The 20,339-nt window shown below is 40.2% G+C and overlaps 2 protein-coding genes across 7 annotated transcripts in view; one reads left to right on the top strand and one right to left on the bottom strand.

Moving 5' to 3' along the window:
* LOC114550978 (inactive dipeptidyl peptidase 10) overlaps positions 1 to 2,655 on the bottom strand; it is a 53,627-nt gene extending 50,972 nt beyond the window's left edge. The window contains exon 1 of the mRNA XM_028572031.1: positions 2,232 to 2,655. Within this exon, the coding sequence (XP_028427832.1) occupies positions 2,232 to 2,291 (60 nt within the window). The 5' untranslated portion in view covers positions 2,292 to 2,655. The remainder of the gene's footprint in view (positions 1 to 2,231) is intronic.
* Positions 2,656 to 8,376: 5,721 nt separating this feature from the next.
* The window catches only part of inpp4ab (inositol polyphosphate-4-phosphatase type I Ab), a 45,887-nt gene continuing 33,924 nt past the window's right edge, over positions 8,377 to 20,339 (top strand). For all 6 annotated transcript variants that reach the window (XM_028572026.1, XM_028572025.1, XM_028572024.1 and 3 more), the window contains exons 1-2: positions 8,377 to 8,525; positions 16,764 to 16,856. The gene's annotated coding sequence lies outside the window, so the exon portion shown is untranslated. The remainder of the gene's footprint in view (positions 8,526 to 16,763; positions 16,857 to 20,339) is intronic.

Here is a 20,339-nt window from a genome sequence, read left to right as displayed (position 1 = left end):
GCCAAGTGGCCAAAGATTCAGTGAATGCGAGTTTACCTCAAACGTGAAAGCTGCCGTGTTACGGAGCGTGCACCTGACGAATGGCAAGCGGCCAACTGACCCAGCTTAAGTTGTGGAGTGAAAACCAAAGAGAAAAATATGCAAAATAAGCATTAACATGCCACTGTCTCAGATAAACAAAGACCTTAACAATGAAGAAAGGTGTTAGCAATCCATATTTAATGTCTCTATTTGAGTCGGCTTATATTTTCTTATGTCTGCTATGTTAAGATATAACGTCTCCAGAACTCTTGGATTTCTGTTGAGAGTAAGATGATTGACATGTTGTGAAGCTGTTTTTGTTCTGGCTGATGAATCCAGGGTCACCACAACTGCTCTGTTTTCGGCTTCAGTTTGCAGCCTTCACGGGAAGTGATTTAGTTCAGGGTCACTCTTTAACCCCTGCAGGTCCTGTGTGGGCAGACAGCCCAACACATCCTGTGTGGAAACCTTTAGATTGCTTTCAAATGCTTCAGTTTCCCTTACTTATTCTCCATTTAATAGGCAGTGGTGTTTCACAGATATGAGGCAGGAGGGGATATGTTATGTCCCAGAAATGTGTTACACCCCGCAAGAATACCAAATGTGGGGAAATCTCAGCCTCCTCAGACTAAATTGCCATCTTGTTTTACTTTATTCCTTCTATTTAAATTGCTGAACACATTGGAGATATAGGTGGTGATTCAAAGGTCTTAAACCAACGAGGGGAATCATGAATACTTAGAACTGTGGCCGTACTGTATATAAATGGTCATATTAGCAGATTGAACCATGAAAATAATACTGAAAATACCTTTGAATACATTTGCCTATTTCCTGAAGACACTGTGGATACATTTGCTGCCATGTCTTAGCAGTTACATTGTGCTGAACTCTGCGGTTAAAAATGCTGAAAAAGAAAATGATTCAGCTTGACTAGAAAGTTTTTGTCTTATCTGAAGACATACCAGTGTTTTGGCACAAACACGATCCAAAATAATGAGATTAAACGCCAACACAAAAAGCTAATTTGCTACTAAAGACAAAATTGTCTGTATCAATATTGAAAGCTTATAATAGTATTACTGTATATCAGCTGAAGGCTCATACTCACACTAACAAATCCACTAAAATTTAAATCTCTCCATTAGGAGTGGGTAAATGATCATGTATCTCAAGAGGCACTGAGGCACCAGTTTATTTATGAAGCAGCTAAAGCACCAGACAGTGGAGTACTGAGCTGTGATTATTACACAATTAAAACCATTAATAATGTGCGTGAAAAGCAACAAAGCATCCATGTTTGTTTTACAGTATGTACTGCTGTTTTGGGTGATGTTTTATACAGAATACATAATATTCTCTTTGCATAAATTATGGAACCTCACTCCTGCCAGATTATTCCCATCCTGCTGCAGCAGAGGATTGTACGGGATTATACTTTGGCTGTTCGTCTTCCTGTCTCGCAGCGTTGCATAAACTGGGAGCAAAAATGAAGCTCTTTAATGTCAAAGCCTTTATTCTGCTTGCTGCTGTCACTGTGAAAAGGTCACAAGGGCACTTTGAGGATCCAGTTTGACAGATAAAGATATAGGTTTCCTTTTGTGTTTTAAATATTCAATGCATGTTCATTTGTTATTGCTGGGTTACTGGTCAATTTTCAGTCAGTAGACATTTACAAAATATGGACTGGAATTTTAGTTTTCCTTAAAGTTGCTAATCAGGGTACATTTTTCCTTATTGTCCAAAAACACACCAAAGGGCAGTCTTTGAAAACACTCTCTAATGACATATTGAAAGGTGCATTATTCAGAAAAGAAAGGGGAACTCTGCAACAAATGCGAAAAGATCATTAAAAAGCAATTAAAAAATATTACTTAAGGAGGAAAAATTAGATCAGAGAGTGGGTGTATTTTCATTTTGTCTTTCATATTAACTGTGTTGTGCAGGCATTGGATTGTATGATAAAGCCTCTGGCATATACACTTTCATTTAAAAACAAAATATCCACCTCTTGAAGAAGATTTGTGAGACAGTTTTTGCTGCAGCTCATTGATATTATGAAGGAATTATAGGGAGAGCGTCAAAGCTCAAATAAAGTACGGACTGCTTCAACTCTTTGGTAACAGTTCCATCTGAATATGCTTTGTTTGTGGTGCAGTGGTTGGAGAAAGTGTGAGAAAGGAGCCACAAGATGAAGAAATCCACCTTACCTTGGAATCCTTGACTGGCTGACACTCAATCTGATGAGACACAGACGCTGTTTGGTTCATCTTTGCTTCTCAGTTTCACTGATATGCTCCTCTTATCTGATCCCAAAAAAATCCCTTAAGCTGCTTAAAGTTTTTCCACTTCCTCCGGCTGCTTCTCGGCTCCAAGCTGACCAAAGCAGAAAGTGATGCTAATAACGCTGAAGGCTGCAGAGCTGCTCTTCCTCGTCGTTGTTGAAGCTTCACTAGAGGCGATACATTCAAATACACAATCTCTTTTCCCTCCTTTGTTTCTCTCTCTGGCAGTAAAATGCTCTCTCCTCTTCCCTCTCTTCCTCTTCTCTCTCATATGTGCAGCTTCAGATGTGGCTGACAGACAGTTCATAAACCAGGAGGTTTGCCAGTGCCTCCCACATACCAAGACGCTTCTTCATCAGAATGCAAATGTGCTCGAGGCAAAGATATTTGCAGGCGTTTGGTTTGAGCGTTTTTTACATCTGAAGCTGACGTTCCTATTCAAAAGCACCTCACAGCAGGAGGTTTAGTGCTTGGATCAAAGATGTTTTGACAGGAGTTCACACTGATGAATGAATGTTAAGCTCAAACTTTGACCCTTAAAGAACCTGCTGCTTTCTGTTCCATTAAAAATGCATCAAGTGGAGAATCCACTGTATTGGAAAAGGGTAGCTATGGAAGAGGAGAAGCAGATAGATAATATTAGATATACAGTTCTCATGCTTTATGCACAGTGGTTTTAAAGTAGCAACACAACAGTATAAGGATACTCTGTTTCCAGTTAAAATGCCTTCAACATTTTACTTAAGTACTCATTTTAAAACCACGAGTACACTGCAAAAATCTCCTCATTGAGGGTTTTCTTGTGCTTGACATTTCATTTGATCGCCATTGTTTCAAGTATTTCATTTTTCTTGATTTTAGTGCAGCCTGTCTTCTGTTTTTGTTTTGTTTTTGTTATGATATAAAGACTCATTTCTAGAAAATATATTTTTTAAAGGTTTATATTTGATTGGTTTACTTAAATACTTAAATAAAAATAAAAACTTTTTCACATTTTTGTGTTTTAAACTGAATCATCAACTAATATTTGAGAATTCCTACTCGTGCACTGTCATTGAATTTCATGCAGAAGTTAGAAAGTTAGTTATTGTCAAACATGCTGTTTCAGTGAGACTTTGAAAGCCTTGATATGCTGACTTTGAAGGTGGAATCCTGTACTGTACAGATATAAAGGCCTGGCAGATATAGATATATAAACTTTGAAAGATGATGCTCGGTGTGGACAGCCGTCAGAGAGTCGGATGGACTAATAAAAAAAGGACAATAAAGCAAACGAGGGGACAGAGTGTTTATGTCCTCTCTCCTGATTTTAATAGAACACATGAGTCCAAATGGGTTTCAAATGTACTGGTTAAATGGTAGAGAATACAATAGTGTAATATAACTCCACATCCATAATCTTACTGGATCTATATCCGGAAGGATATCTCTGTCTTAGGTTGTTTAATGTAACACTAAAGGTTAAGACACAAGATCCACTGTGGTGTAACATACAGATCATAACATTATTTATAAAGTATTTTATTATACTGTGGCAACACAGTTGGAAACTGTAAGGGAAGTAATATAATTAAATTAGATTACAAAAAGTGAAATACTCCACTAAAATGTCTTGCTTTAAAATCTTAAGTAAAAGTATTTAAGTATTAGCACCAAAATATACTTAGAGTACTAAAAGCTAAAGTGCTCACTTGGTGGAATGGCTAATTTAAAATAATATATATTATAACGTTCCACTTATTACTACCAGGCAGCTTAATCATTAATAATCTAATCTGACTCTGCAAAGTAACTAATGTCAAAATAAATGTATTGTGCTAAAAAGTACAGAGTTGGCTTCCAAAGTGTAATGAAGTCTAAAGTGACATAAAATGAAAGTTGTCAAAGTTGTATTTACAGTTAAGTACAGTACTTGAGTGTTCAATAACAACTCTTCACCTCACATGCATCATTGAATGGACTGTCAATCATGACTAAGACCACTCCCCCTACAAAGGTTATATAAGTCTGCCCGTGATTTAAGTTTAATGCACTTTTCCACCTGTATAACACTTGTATTTTGGTCACATTGAATGTTATGCCTAAAACTTAAACATATATATATATATATATATATATAGTTTTGTTCATACTAGATTGCAGAGTTCAATCCTGTTCAAGTAAAGAGAAAATGAAGTGCAGATTGTGGATGCATTAATGATGTAAGTCAAGAGGAGTTTAACCTATATGTTATTATAATTGATTGTTTAATGCTCTTCAGATCTGTGACATTTTCTTCAAATATTCATTTGTTTGGACAAAATCCTCTATCATCCATCATCTACCCGCAACCAAGTGTAAACCATTTCCCTGCATTGACGACAAAATGTTGGAACGGCGCCACTGGATCCTGTGTTTAAATGTGCACACCACATCAGATGTTCAGTGAGCCAACGCCATCATCACATTACAGTTTTTCATGAGTAAATAGATGCCATTAGGTATAGTCGTGTTTTGTTGCATTTATTCTTATGACAGTGCTTTTCACATGTATTGATACAATTCACACCACAAATGTTTAAATTAAACAATATTAAAAAATAATTTAAACCATAAATCGAAACCATACAAACATAGCATGCATACACACAGCAGTGAGGCAGTGGTAGCTGGGGACGTCACTGCTTCCTCCCTTTGTCCTGTCGCTCAGAGTCAGTGCGTCTTCATCTCCGTCTACCTGATCCAAAATGTGCAGTGATGATTCAAATATGGGTTAGCACTGAATGAGTATTCTTGTGTTTATTGCTATATGTGAATCGTTGGTCTTTTGTAGAACCAAACCTATGGAGGGTTGTTGGTATGTAACACTTGTGCTTTCATTTGGTACCTCTAAAATTGCATGTGGCCCCAGCCGGGCCCCTCCATTTGGAATGGTCTAGAACCGCCACTATCTTCATCTTCATCTACCTGATCCAAAATGCGCCTCCTGGATGCAGGGACTTCCAGGACCCCTCTCGTCCAAAACATCCACCCCAGGAGGTGGAGACACGGAGGACTGGGGAGGGGATCAGAGATGGTCATCACCACCACCCAGAGGTGTCAGACTGGGGGGTGGAAAGGGAACTGAGTACCCAGGGCCCTCATGTGAGGAGGGCCCAAAAAGATGCTAGAATGAATATCTGTGGATTTGGGGAGGGCCCTGTAGAGGATGCCTTTCAACGGGGCCCAGAATATTCACCTACACCCCCACCAGCAACACCTAACATAACACAAGCATTTGAGCATTGTTTCACTTAGTTTAGGTTGAAACAAGCTTCAATTTAGTTCTTTTTTTGGAAACACCTCCGCCCCCCCCCCCCCTCAGAGGGAGTAGCACCTTTGAGAACTGGGGATGTTTTGTGCAGGCTGGAAGAGTGAAGGTCATCAAGGTGTGGGGGAGAAAAAGTAACATATAATCGACCACATCCCTTCTTAAGAAATGTGTGGTTACCTTCAGTCTGATCTTGTACATGTTGGCATGCATTGTCCTCACGTCAGCAGCCAGGAACTTCCTCTCGTTGCTATCAGGAGGAGGTAACAGCAATGAACAGTGAACGTTGCTGAAATGTTGTGTTATTGCTATTGACATTAAAATGGGCAGCAAATTAGGAGAGGGTAAAGATTTCCATCTGATGAGAGAAACAGCATCATCAGCTGGGGACAAATTAGATTAAGTTTTATGCATTTAGCTGATGCACTTATGCTGACAGTTAGGGAGCAGATACAGTTTCACAGAGAGACCAGTATTTCCCTAATAAGCTGTTACATGCAATATTAAGTATAATTTTGGGGTTGCCAGGTTGTCAGGCTCTTTTGTTGTTAAGTGGCTGGGTCAAAAGCAATTATTTATGACCTTCTAGTATTAGAAAATACAGACTTTATAGAGGATAAACATAATGATGTTAAGTTGTTTTTCACTTTACAGTAAGACATCAAGTATTATTTCATAATAAATGACATGTGGTTGAACATGTTGCAGAGAAATGTTTTTAAGTTTTCTCCAAAGTAATCCCGTGATAGTTGTCTGTACATGCATGGTTACATTATAGACAGGAAGTGCTAATAGCGAATTTGGCATACTTTTAATGGTGCAAATGTATAACACTGTAAATGAGTATTGGCTAAACACAAATCGTAGCCCAATAAATCAAATCCATGTTATAAAGAAGGTTTAATATTGATATGACAATCTAAGGGAAAGTCCAGAAGACCAGAAAGAGATCTTTATCTGTGTCATTATATTAAAATATCCACAACACCAGTGGATTTATAGGCTCATGTTAGTATTCATGGAGCTTGTTAGTATTCTATGACTAGATGGCACAACAACCTATTTTTATAGAACACATTTCCTGTACTCATTACAGTGACAGCATCGCTGAAGAGTCTCTCTCTCTCTCTCTCTCTCTCTCTCTCTCTCTCGCTCTCTCTCTCTCTCTCTCTATATATATATATATATATATACATATGTCCATTTACATCAAATGTATGCTGTTTTTTATTTCAAACTCCTATATCCAAAGTTCCAAAGTTTAATTATTATTAATTAAATAGAACAAGGGTGGGAAACACTCATATGCCCATAGACATATGATTATGCGTTGAAAAGTATTTCTTTGTTTTGAATGACCATGAGCCAAAAAAGATTCTTTATTGTCCTTTTTCAAGGAAATTTGTTGCCACAGTCGCTACAGAGCCTCACAAAAATACCAGTACATGAATACGTTACACACCACAACATGAGTACATGATAAACATCAAAAACATCCACATTTATACACACATACCTACAGATCTGCAGTATTTTCAATGTGTATTATACTGTAAGTTATATGACTATTGTGCAGCTTCAGTAGGCTGTATAGCCATTCAAATATTAGTTGTCATTCAGGCCTAGAAATCTTAACAACTCCTTACATCCATTCCACGCCCAGAGCAATGAAATATCAAAGTTTCGATTGGGAAAAAAAAGTGTCTTGCTGAGGTTTTGTTTAGATGAAATAAAAAATAAAAATAAAATCCTTCTAAAAATCCTGTTTGAGGTGCAACTTAATTCTGGTTTCAACTGTTGCAGAACCTTGTTACATCACCTCTGTGCCCTGCCTACTGGGTGGAGCCCATTAGGACTACATGTCCTCAAGGACATGAAAAGGAAGCTAGACTATATTGTTGCTATGAAACTAATCCAACTGTTTTTAATTTAGAGTGAATCAGTTTTTAATTATCCATAAAAAAACATGGACACAGCAGGTGTGTGTTCACAGCTTTAATACTTGTGTTGAAACATGTAACGCCACATAGACTCCACATGATGGCAATAGAAGGCAACTCCACAAAGTGGCTAAATAAGTCAATACTCTGTAGGCCAGTTACATTTATTTCATATTTATATTAAAGAGGTAATTTGAAGATGTTGTGGTTGCATTGAAATCTGTGCTTACATACTGTATATTATATAATGATGACAAATGATAAAACTACTTTTTCAGTCATCCACGTGGATAGAAGTAATTTTGTGTACGTAATAGTACAGACATATACATATGTCTGTACTATTACTTATACAAAATGTATTTAAAGCATCAAAAGTAAAGTAGGCTACTACAGTATTTTTGATTTTTGCTTTTCATTTCAACTACATTACATGGGCTGTTGAGTAGTACTACTGCTAATTTTATGATGTCCTATGTTTTATTTGTAAAATCCTAATTTTGCAGAGTAACTTTGGCTGTAGGCTAAATTAAATGTAGTGGAGTAAAATGTACAATATTTGCATCTGAAATGTAGAGTAGAGCTATTAAACCAGCATAAAATGACAATAAGCACGTATAAATACCTCCAAATTATATTTAATTGAGTTAACAGTAATCAGTTATATATATATATATATATATATATATATATATATATATATATATATATTTTCATATATAATTAAATAAATGGGAATATCATAGACTAATGTGGTAAATGTATATTTTTCATTGTTTTGAAAAATCTCTACGTCGTGCGTACAAGCTTGCGTAATGACGACAACAACGTGACACGCAGAGGGTGTGACCAACGGCTGCTGTAGCTGCTGCGGCTACAGCCAGAAGAGACACACGCAGAAACAGTACGGCAGTTTGCGGACACACTCCTCACAACAGTTGTATTTTTATCCAACAAACGGATATTTTGCCACAACACGCACCCGGACCGGTAAGTAAAGGCTGATTACGGTTCATTTTAATTCAAAATACGTAGAGTACTGACGGGTTTTTATCGGCTAAAGAGCTAACGTTAACTGTTAACGGTTGCGGCTTTGTTTTGGTGTTTACACGTTAAGTTACTGTCAGTAAGTTGGGAAGGGAAACTTTAACTAGTTTTGTTATTATTTATTTTAATAACAAGACAGATTTTACTTGTAATTTTTGGCACATCACTTATAAACATCACAGGACAAACGTCAGCTGAGCTGAGTACAGCTGACTAACGCCAGAGCAGGACAGGACGAAAAACATAGCGATAAATAGGACTGAGTATGGGTTATAATAATTGTGGTTTAGTGTCATTTAATATAATGTATGTACATAATGTGTAAGTGGTTCCTTAAATGTGGCAGGCGGGTCACAGTCTGAGAAACACTGCTGCCGCTGGTATTATTACGTAAAGGAAAGGTGCATTTTCCTCCAAGTGTGTGTAGAGCTACGACCTTTGGCTACAATCCCGACTATGTGGACAAGCCCAAACCATCTTTGCGTCCATCTCTAGCTAGCTACATCGGAGAGGGCACCAAGCCAAGCTATGAGGACTGAAACGCTGCCTGCGACTTCTCTGCTGGGCATCCTACTAGCCAGTGTGCAGGTGTCGGACGGTGAGCTCTGTGCAAGGGCGTAAATACAGACAGTGCAGGCAGTGTGGTTGCACTGGGGCCCAGGGAGTGGGAGGGCCATAGAGACAGTGGGCTATGTGTGCCTTTGAAAAGCCAAAGTCATCTATGTCATGTTTTTTTTTTTCTAAAATTGTCCCCTGTATCTCCCACTGGCTGGGTTGCCTTTGTGCCTGCCTTGGTTTACAGCAGGATGTCTGGAGCTTTTGTTGCCAGACCTTCCTCCACAGCGCTGCGAAGGAGGGTCTGGCTAGTCCACACAGCATTCCTGGATGGGAGAGAAACGTGCTCTGGTTTATTGGCATTTCTTTAAACCAATCACAATCGTCTTGGGTGGTGCTAAGTTCCGGACGGAGCAACGGTGCCTCTGCAAAATAGCCTCGGGAATGAACTTGTTGCAACAGAAAGCTCACATTCGACAGATAGTGAGGAGCAGCTTACCATAGTCCTAATAAATCGACCACAGTTTAGAAGGCCAACAGAACGAAAGCAGAAGGTGACACACATCCGACCGAATTGAGGGACATCCGGCGGAACTCCGGCGGCACCTGAACAATCAATGATCATAAATGAAACGTCATCGATATAGACTACTTATGCAGAGACCTGGCTGGATCCGGTGCCATTCAACCTGGTGACTCTTTTCCATGTGCCGAGCTGACGGGCACTTTCTGCTTTATGCACAATCATGCACGAGTCTATGGAGCTGATGGGATTACATTTCACTGGAATTGTACCTCCTACAATTTCATGTGACAAATAAAAATTGACTGACTGTAAAGTTATTGCCATGTCATGATTGGGCATGCTTATTTTATGATATGGAAGTGATTTTGTAGCTCGTAGCCTACAAATCATTGTGTTTTACACACACACACACACACACACACACACACACACACACACACACACACACACACACACACACACACACACACACACACAAATGTATTTTGGCCATTTCACAGTGTAATAACGTTATGCGTGTGCTGCATGTCCTGTCTGGAGGCTGACTGTGGCTGTGCACTTGTGCTGAGTCTGTTTGCATGTTGTCCACACATTTTACTGCAGTGTTTCTGCTGGCCATCAGAGTGGTTTTAAGTTTCACTGTGCACAAGTCAAGGTCAGCTGGACATCGATTTCCAAGAGCTGATGATGCTCTTTAAGAGGAGGAATGCAACCTGCTTGGAAATGAGGCCCTTACTGTGAAAGTTTGAAACAATAGGTGGCTTCAGTTTTGTAAGGCTTTTCTCACTTTTTGTGCCAGGGAACCAACACACTTCCATGATTTAAGAGTTGAATGTTTACAAGTTGCAAATGGCAGTAATGATGTGTTAAGTTTATATAGTTTTTTTTTTAAAGCCCCAAATCAGCATATGACAAAATAATAATCTTAACTCCCAAAGCGATAGCTTTGGGCGCTTTCAACCACATTTCACTGCCTTTGTTCAGAGAGTAGAGCTGCCTCAGGTGTCACCACGTGACCTAAGCTTGATGTGAAGTCATATGTTAGGGGATTATACCATACTTATGGCAGCTATGTGTATAGGCCCCCCTCTATCCTTACTCCCAATTCAACAGGGTAGTCATTTATTTTGATGCCACTGAATCCCCTTGTTTTTGTCCTTAATCCAACAATTCAAAAGTTATTCTGCATCTTAACTTTGCACCATCCGTCAGCGGTATCTTTGTACTCCCTGTATCCCCCATTTCCATTTCCTCCTGTGTTTCCACATAAATCGTTTCTTGTCGCTCTCTCTCCATCTCGCTAACCCAAACATCTCTCATTGGCTCACACGCAACAATCCAAGCAATATTCAGTTTAATAACTTTTATGACACAGAAAGCAGCGAATCTTCATATTCGAGAAGCTGGAACCAGAAAATGTTTGGCATTTTTATGATGATGACAATGAATCGATTATCAATCTGTTAATGGGTTTGATTGAGCAGGTTTCAGTTGGGAGGTCAGGCATATTTTTGAGGCCTAGCCAGTAACATCTGTATTGATGAAGTGTGATTTGATTTCAAATCACATGGTGTCTCCATCTTAGTTTTGTGTGTGTGTGTGTGTGTGTGTGTGTGTGTGTGTGTGTGTGTGTGTGTGTGTGTGTGTGGTGACTCATCAAACTCTCCCACTCAGCTCAATAGGGCCAAGCAGACACCTGTTGATTCATCCTCATCTGTTTCTTCCTCTGCATCTGCCTTTCTTGCTCTCGTCATACGACATATAGGCTATTGTCTTATTGCCCGTCTGGTTTTAAAAGATAGGAAGAGAAAGCATGTAGCTGACATATGAGGTATGGGAAGGTAATGAGCTGTGTCATCCTCTTCACTAAAAATGAAAATGAATCGCTCGATAACTCGTTGTCAGTCTCCTCATCATATTTAGTCAGAATGCAGGTTGCAGGGCGCCCGGATAGCTCAGTTGGTAGCTCAGGAGCACACATATAGAGGTTTACTCCTCGACGCAGCGGCCGGGGTTCGACTCCGACCTGCGGCCCTTTGCTGCATGTCATTACCCCTCTCTCTCCCCTTTCATGTCTTCTGCTGCCCTGTCAAAATAAGGGCTGAAAAACAAATGAGTAAAACTGTCATATAATACAGAAGTATAAATAAATGTACTGTGAAAATGATTATTTTCTTTATGTTATTCTCAACAAACTCCCAGAGTCCATGGCAGCGTCTACATGTCTTTTTTTTTTCTCAAAGACCCAAAGATATTCAGTTTAGAATCATATAAAAGTAAATAAACCAAAAAATATACACATTTCAGAAGCTGAAATGATAATGTTGCCAGTTTCATTCACTATTACTTTTGTACGTTTAATTATTTGCCATCACAGTAAAAGTGTAAAAGAAAATAAATGTTTTTCTCATGTAGATTGAGATGTGAATGTGCGAGAAATTAGGAAGATTGCAGCCAAAAATCATTGTTTTGTAGTTCATCCTTGGAGTTTTCTTTTTCTAACTGTATTCAATTTGCTAACATTGCAACTATTAACAGACACAAAACATCTCTGTGTACATGTATTCAGATGATATGGTCTGACCAAATGTACATCTAAATAGACACGCTGCTCTGCCGATGCTGAGTGCTCTGATGCAACAGTCACATTAGTTATTGATGAGCATTGGGGAGAAATGGAGAAGCATCAAAAGGGTGTGTGTATGTGTGTGCGTGTGTGCGCAATTTGTGAAAATTGCGTATTGCTAATCCTCCCATTGGAGAAGCTGTAACACGAACCTAGCTAAAACTGATGCAGTCTAATGCATAACAGTCCTGAAATCGCCTGTGTTTATGAAGGTCATAATGTTTTTAGTGAATCCTGAGAAGCGACAATGCTGTTTCTGCTGCAGACCAGGCAGAGAAACAGTTAATTGGCTAGAATGTTTGAGAAGCAGCGAACTGTTGGAGGGACAGCGAGAGAGACAGAGAGAGACAGAGTAAAGGGTGAGAAAGAGAGAGAGATTAAAAGCAGGAGGAAGAGGCGAGGGCTGGCTGCAGTCTCTTTGCCTCGTGACGGCGTCTGCAGCGTGAGTTTGTTTACATCCGTCCTCGCGGGTATGTGTGCGTAAACTCAGGCTGTCATCTGTTTAGCCGGCATTTTGACCACCATCACCCGGTGACTTTGGACTGTGGCGCCGGTTTTATGTCTCGGGGGAATGACATGTCATCTGAGCTGTGTTTGGGCATTTGGGATAACAATGCACAATCATGCTGTATGCTAATAGGTTATCTTTTAACCAATCATAGAATTTCCTGCTGGGAATAATTGCAAAAATGTTGCTGCTGTACTAGTTTTACTAACATACTGCTGTAGCAAAATTTTAGTACTAGGTAAAGAGACTTGTACCATGTTTGACTACAAAGTATCAGTGCAGTGCACAGGCAGGTGTACTGTGGTTTTTGACTTTTTGGATTAAAATGCTGTCATTTTGCATTTGGACAGGCAGGCAGGGATGGAAGGAGGAGACACAATGAAGTAAAAATAAATGTGGGTTATTGTGCAGACATACAGTAATAAAATGGTCAGTGATAGAGAGTTCTGGTAATGGGATTACTTCTGTTTAGACAGACAATCTTCATGATATAGGTCGTATGTATTTCTACTTGAGGATGACCCCGGGAAAATTGTTTTAAGCAGAAGTGGTATGAAGTATTAAATATTGTTTTCTCCATTAGGCTAATGGATTAGTAATCCTATGGTTTCAGAACAAATGGTGAAAACCCACAAGTCTTTCTAAAAGCAGGAAATGATCACAATTTAGATTCATGAACTAGTGAGTATTTGGCATTACATCTAGCCTATATTCTTTCATCATTTCATTCATTTGCCACCATGGATGTTTGCTTTTGCCTTAAAGCAAGACTATAATCCTACAGCATCCTCAGACCAGATGAGGTCATGGTCACACAGATCTGTTTGGTAGGGTTTTCTGTACAAGAGCAAACTAAATTTGGCAACTCCCAAAGCCATAAAAAAATAAAAATAAAAGCTTTGATTAGCATCAGTTAGCATGCTAACACTAAATCAAGATGGTGAATGTGGCAAACATTGACCGAACAAAATTAGATTATATTCTATCAATACTGGTCCTGCATGATTGCTCATTATCTACACATACTCAATAGATTTAACTCTGTTTGCAGTTTGATTTACAAGTTTCCATTTATTGCATCAGTAGGACAGATAGTAGAGAATCCCGTTACCCGATTATCTTTGCAGAAATCCCTCCTGTTGCATGTCAGCAAGCCTCCATTGATTTCTTTCTTCACATTGTGAGAACTGGTGGTTGCAGATTTTCCTCCGAGCCAGTCAAAGAGAGACTTGACCCCGCCAGCTCACTTCTGCTTTCACCACGTCTCTTCAAACTGCTTCAGAATGTTTTTTTGTGTGTCCTGCATGTTTGGTTCAACACTCGGTTTTGTTTCCAGTTATAGTCAGTGGCAGGAAAGCCCCCAACTATGTGCTAAACGGTAGCGAGTAAACGGTAGCGAGTAAAACCTCTATGTTAGATTGTGTTTAGTGGCCTTTTACTTGCATTTTGTTGCAAATCCACCATTAGTTGAAATCATTTTTCTGGACAGTTTCACTTTTTACCCCAACATTATCCATACATCAGACGGATAATTATGCTGCTAGTATCAAGTAGGTTTGCACAATATATTGTTTTTTATCGTCATCGCAATATCAACTGGTGCAATAAACACAAGAGAAAGACAGCGACATATCGCAAAAGACCCTCTGAGATTCTAAGAAAATATCAGTAGAAAACTGCACTTTAATATGTAACAAGCAGTTTGTTTTAATTTAGCAGAATACTGAAAGCAGCAGGAATGCAGAACTGAGTGCACTTTAATATCTGTTTATTTATCGCAAGTAATATCGTTATGATATTCAACAACATATCACATATTGCATATTTTCTTCATATTGTGCAGACCTAGTATCAAGGTAATGTCTAATTCCAATTAATCTTCTAAACACTAGTTTGACTTTTAGACTTTGAGAGTGAAGACAATGTGTGTGGGACTCACTTCTTTACTAGACTGTTAAGTTAAGACTTGGTTTTAGGGTTAAGGTTCCACTTGTGTTTAGGTTAAAGTCAGGGTAAGGGGTGCTGTGGGATTCTGACTCGTAGACTAAGATCTTGATCTTCTTTTTTTACTGTATGGAAACATAAAACTCATGCAGCTCACATTAGACGTAGGTTATAGATCTTCAAAAGTGTTCTTTGCCGTGACTGTGGCAATGAAGCAGCCAGTGCTGCCAGGTGCTTGTGCAACACAGAGTAAAAGCAGACCGAAGCTTACCTTGGCAGCCAGACCGACTTGTTTAAGATACTTCCTGAAACAGCAAAAGGAAGTGATGCTTACTTGAGCAAGAAGCAGTTTCTCACACACACGCACACACACACCCACACACACACACACAGAGTGAGGTTAGTACTCTCCTTTTATACTAGCTTTATGAAGTATTTTTCATTGAAGAAAGGGCACTTGAGGGTACTTTCTTAAAGGAACACGCTGACTTATTGGGACTTTATCTTATTCACCATATCCCCCAGAGTTAGATAAGTCCATACATACCCTTCTCATCTCTGTGCTCTGTCTGACGCCCCCACTGCTAGCCTAGCTTAGCACAGATCCTCGAGGCAACCAGCTCCATCTAGCCTACTGCTCCCAATAAGTGACAAAATAACGCCTACATGTTGTGATTTGTATAGTCACAGCGTGTACAAATAACAAGGTCACATGAGACACAGCCATCTTCTAAACATCTTCTAAACTTTTGCTACTTGGGCGGAGTGATTTGCCCGCAGCACTTGAGAAGCCCCGTGGCCAGGAGCAGAGAGTTCGCCTGGAGTTCGCTCAGAGTTGGAGTAATATCCCTCCGCCCAAGTAGCAGTGCTTCGCCTTCTGAGAATATAGTTCCCAGTATGTACAGTATACGGTTTGAAGATGGCTGTGTCTCATGTGACCTTGTTATTTATACACGCTGTGGCTATACAAATCACAACATGTAAATAGGAAAATGTTGGCGTTATTTTGTCACTTATTGGGAGCAGTAGGCTAGATGGAGCCGGTTACCTCCAGGATCTGTGCTAAGCTAGGCTAGATGGAGCCGGTTACCTCCAGGATCTGTGCTAAGCTAGGCTAGATGGAGCCGGTTACCTCCAGGATCTGTGCTAAGCTAGGCTAGATGGAGCCGGTTACCTCCAGGATCTGTGCTAAGCTAGGCTAGATGGAGCCGGTTACCTCCAGGATCTGTGTTAAGCTAGGCTAGATGGAGCCGGTTACCTCCAGGATCTGGGCTAAGCTTGGCTAGATGGAGCCGGTTACCTCCAGGATCTGGGCTAAGCTAGGCTAGCGGTGGGTGCGCAAGACAGAGTTAGGACACGCACGGAGATGAGAAGGGTATGTATGGACTTATCTAACTCTGGGGGATACGGGGAATAAAACAAAGTCCCAATAAGTCGGCGTATTCCTTTATTGCGGGTTGTGATTAGCAGCAGCTTGTAAGAACTTGCCCAGCCCTAGGCGAAAGTAAACTGTGTGTGTGTGTGTGTGTGTGTGATGCGTGTGTGTGTGTGTGATGCGTGTGTGTGTGTGTGATGCGTGTGTGTGTGTGTGATGCGTGTGTGATGCTCATTTAAATGTGAAAGGGCTACAGCTGCTCCGTCCTTCCAAAGAAATTATTCATGCTTTATTCTAATGCCGATCCCACAGGGTCCACAGACACAGGGAACACCTCTGTTATTGGCTTTTGGGGCAAATCTGTTTTTGACAGAACCGTGCTATTGTTTTTATTTTTGTTGCTGTGGTAGAAAGTGAGCGATAATGGTCACTTAACAAAGGCTCCCGTATGTCCCATTTTAGTCATTAGAAGATAAAATGATGTGTGCAAACCCACAAAAACAAGCCTGTAACGAATCATAGAAGACAGTATTAAACTGTTGGAAATCTAAAATCTGGATCTGAGCCTGACTAATCGTGACATTTTTCTATACAGCTTGCACACATGAGTCGTACCCTAATAATGAAAAGCATGCATGTCTTTTCAGGTTGTGAACATATTTGCTGCCCTGTCTGGAAGATCTTCCTCACTGAACCTGGATCAGCATCCCTCCTCTTCTACTTCATTCCATCAATAGCCTGTGAGTAGATTTAAAATGCCCTCAGACTGTTGCAACTAACGCATTTTCATTTATTGACTAATTGGTTAGTAAAATATTTAAAAATAGTGAAAAATGCCAATCACAGTTTCCCAGTGCTCATGTTGATGTCTTCAAATGTCTTGTTTTGTCCGACCAACAGTCCTTAAAGGAGAATTCCGGCCAATTTTTACGTTAATCTTGATCGCTATAGCTACGCAAGTACTTTCGATAGAAAAAACCCCGACCCAAATCACTGCATGTAACACGGAGAAGCTGCAGCTACGTACTACAAGCGTCCCCTGAGCTAAAACGGCAGTGCTCGCGGCAAGTTTTAGAGTGCCTTTGTGCCTCTTAACAGACACAATATGCAATTAATATGTCTGTGCCACATGAACAGGGCCCTTACGTATCAACAAGATGCGTTTTCAACTCAGACATTGTTTAAATTCACCTACCCTGGTCCCTGTCTCGATCCTGCCAGTAGCTAGCTTGCCCTGCTAGCCGTTAGCTGCCGTTTGGTGAGTGTATTCAGACAGGCTTCTGTGATAATCATCCCAATAACAATCCACGGAGCGGTGGTGGTGTGGCTATGTCCTCCAGAGGACAGGTCATGTCACGTCTTGAAGTGTATTCCCCCCTAAAAAAAACAATAGTGCTGTAGTAGCTGTTAGCTGTTAGCTGCCCTCCGGTGAGTGTGTACAGCCAGATAGCTGTTAGCCGTTAGCTGCTAGCTGCCGTCCGGTGAGTGTATTCAGCCAGGCATCTGTGCTAATCATCCCAATAAAAATCCACGGAGCGCCCGGTGGTGTGGCTATGTCCCCCAGTTACTGAAGGCTACCTTTAGCTTGTGCTTGGAGCAGCAAGTTCATCTGCCTGTTTCCCCTCTGTCTGTCAGTCTCGTTCTTTCCAACTCTTGAGGCTAGTTCTTCGTCTGTATACTCTGGTTCGAATAAATAAGGATGACCATCAAACGCAAAAGGCTCTTCCGTGTGTTGCATATCTGCTATATTCTTCATACTACAAGCTTCTTCCGTTATAAACAACTCCGCTTTTCACTCTTCACACACACTACGCTCCAATCTGCAAATTACTGTTTACCTTTTTCTGCTACAACTGAATTCCCAGGAGACCGCGCGATGCAACAGCTAGGCTTCAGTAACGCTATTACTGTGCAAGCCACAGACATTGTTTATCCCGTTTCCATGTAGTTACATAGTCACTGATATGGTCATAACCACTACAGTGCTCAATTACCTATTTTGAGGGGGAAATAATCTAAACCTTTCGCTGCAAAGGCATGATCTGTCCTATGCAGGATATCCACCAACCCACCGGGAACTCCGTGGATTTTTATTGGGATGATTAGCACAGATGCCTGGCTGAATACACTCTCCGGACGGCAGCTAGCAGCTAACGGCTAACAGCTATCTGGCTGTACACACTCACCGGAGGGCAGCTAGCAGCTAACAGCTACTACCGCGCTATTGTTTTTTTTAGGGGGGAATACACTTCAAGACATGACATGACTCCGTGGATTGTTATTGGGATGATTATCACAGAAGCCTGTCTCACCAAACGGCAGCTAACAGCTAACGGCTATCAGCTAGCAGGGCAAGCTAGCTACTGGCAGGATCGAGACAGGGACCAGGGTAGGTGAATTTAAACAATGTCTGAGTTGAAAACGCATCTTGTTGACACGTAAGGGCCCTGTTCTTGTGGCACAGACGTATTAATTGCATTTTGTGTCTGTTAAGAGGCACAAAGGCACTCTAAAACTTGCCCCGAGCACTGCCGTTTTAGCTCAGGGGACGCTTGTAGTACGTAGCTGCAGCTTCTCAGTGTTACCTGCACTGATTCGGGTCAGGGTTTTTTCTATCGAAAGTACTCGCGTAGCTATAGCGATCAAGATTAACGTAAGAATTGGCCGGAATTCTCCTTTAATCCACAAATAGTCTCCTTACAATGATGTTAAACAAACAAAAGCAGCAAATACTCTAAAAATAAATAAGCAGGATATTTGGTGTTTTTTCGCTTGATATATGACTAATCAATTAATTCACTACTAATTTCTGTCCGAGCTAAATAAATCTCAATTACACAAGAAGCACTCTTAAATTTAGATAAATGCACATTCTCTGTGATTGGAAATGAGCAGAACTTCTCAAAATTTAATTAAAAATTATAAAATGATAAATAAAGTCCTATTTCATCAAATACATGTGGATATTTTTATTAAGTCCAGAATTAGAACCCAAAGTTGAAACAGAAAGCCCTTGTGGAGCCCTCCATGAAGGCCTCATAAACCCCTTAAAATGTATAATTTTAATAAGGAACACTGAACCAAAATACACAAGAGATGGAGAGAAATAAAAGTGATGTGCTTACTCTTCATCTCCGCAATTTGATTGTTAAAAATGGTTCACGCCCAACCTTGAACTGGAATATAGTTATATAGTTTTATGATGTTTAGAAGACCAGTTACAGTTAATTGAATAATTAAGATAACAATCAGCACTATAATCAGTTCATTTAAAGTGCTCATATGATGCTTTTTGGCTTTTCCCCTTTCCTTTATTGTGTTATATATCTTTTTTTGTGCAAAAAAGCCCAAAGTCCCCCCCAAAGGGACTTCCCATCTCCAACAGAAAACACTGTTCACAAACTGCTCCAAACAGCTCTATTGTAGTCCAGCCTTTACTTCAGAGACAAAGTGTGTCACTTTGTAACACATGTTATAATGCTAGCCTAGGTACTGTCAGGGCACGCCCTCATACTCTGCTTCTGACTGGCTAGTAGTCCTTACCTAGGTACTGAGCATGTGTGACTCCCAACAAAGATGGAACAGAAATGAGATGCCTCACTGTAGCTAAAACAGAGAGCTCAACACACAGGGTGAAAAGAGGAGCTGCAGCAGTGTGCAGTACAACAAAAATATGGTGTTTTCTGAAAATTAAACCATGTAAACCTATTCTGATATAACCTCTAAATACAATTATGAACCTGAAAATGAGCATAATATGGGTGCTATAAGTGATGAATTTCCCTTCTATCGGTTGCAAAAACAGTATAATTGAGGAATAACAAATATGCTGCATCCTCAGTTGATAAATAAAATTATGGGGTGTTTATTTTGCTTTGGAGTTGTCTTTCTGCCTTTGGATATTGCGTGAAAAAGGAGAACCAAATTTAGAAGTCTTGTCTGAGAGGCGATGTGACCTGAGTCGACACACTCTCACATTCTCACTCTAAACCGTGCGGTGTGATGCCTTGTCTTCTGTGTGTGTGTGTGTGTGTGTGTGTGTGTGTGTGTGTGTGTGTGTGTGTGTGTGTGTGTGTGTGTGTGTGTGTGTGTGTGTGTGTGTGTGTGTGTGTGTGTGAAAGGCCTTTTGGCAACGAGGAAGCTGTAAAATGAGGTTTCACCATTTATGGTCAACTGTACTCTCACTCTAACACACTCTGTCACACTTTAACCCTGTCTGTCTT

Source organism: Perca flavescens, chromosome 24, assembly GCF_004354835.1.
Source record: "Perca flavescens isolate YP-PL-M2 chromosome 24, PFLA_1.0, whole genome shotgun sequence".
In the NCBI taxonomy this organism is placed as follows: Eukaryota; Metazoa; Chordata; class Actinopteri; order Perciformes; family Percidae; genus Perca; species Perca flavescens.
This window is presented reverse-complemented; position numbering and strand designations above follow the sequence as displayed.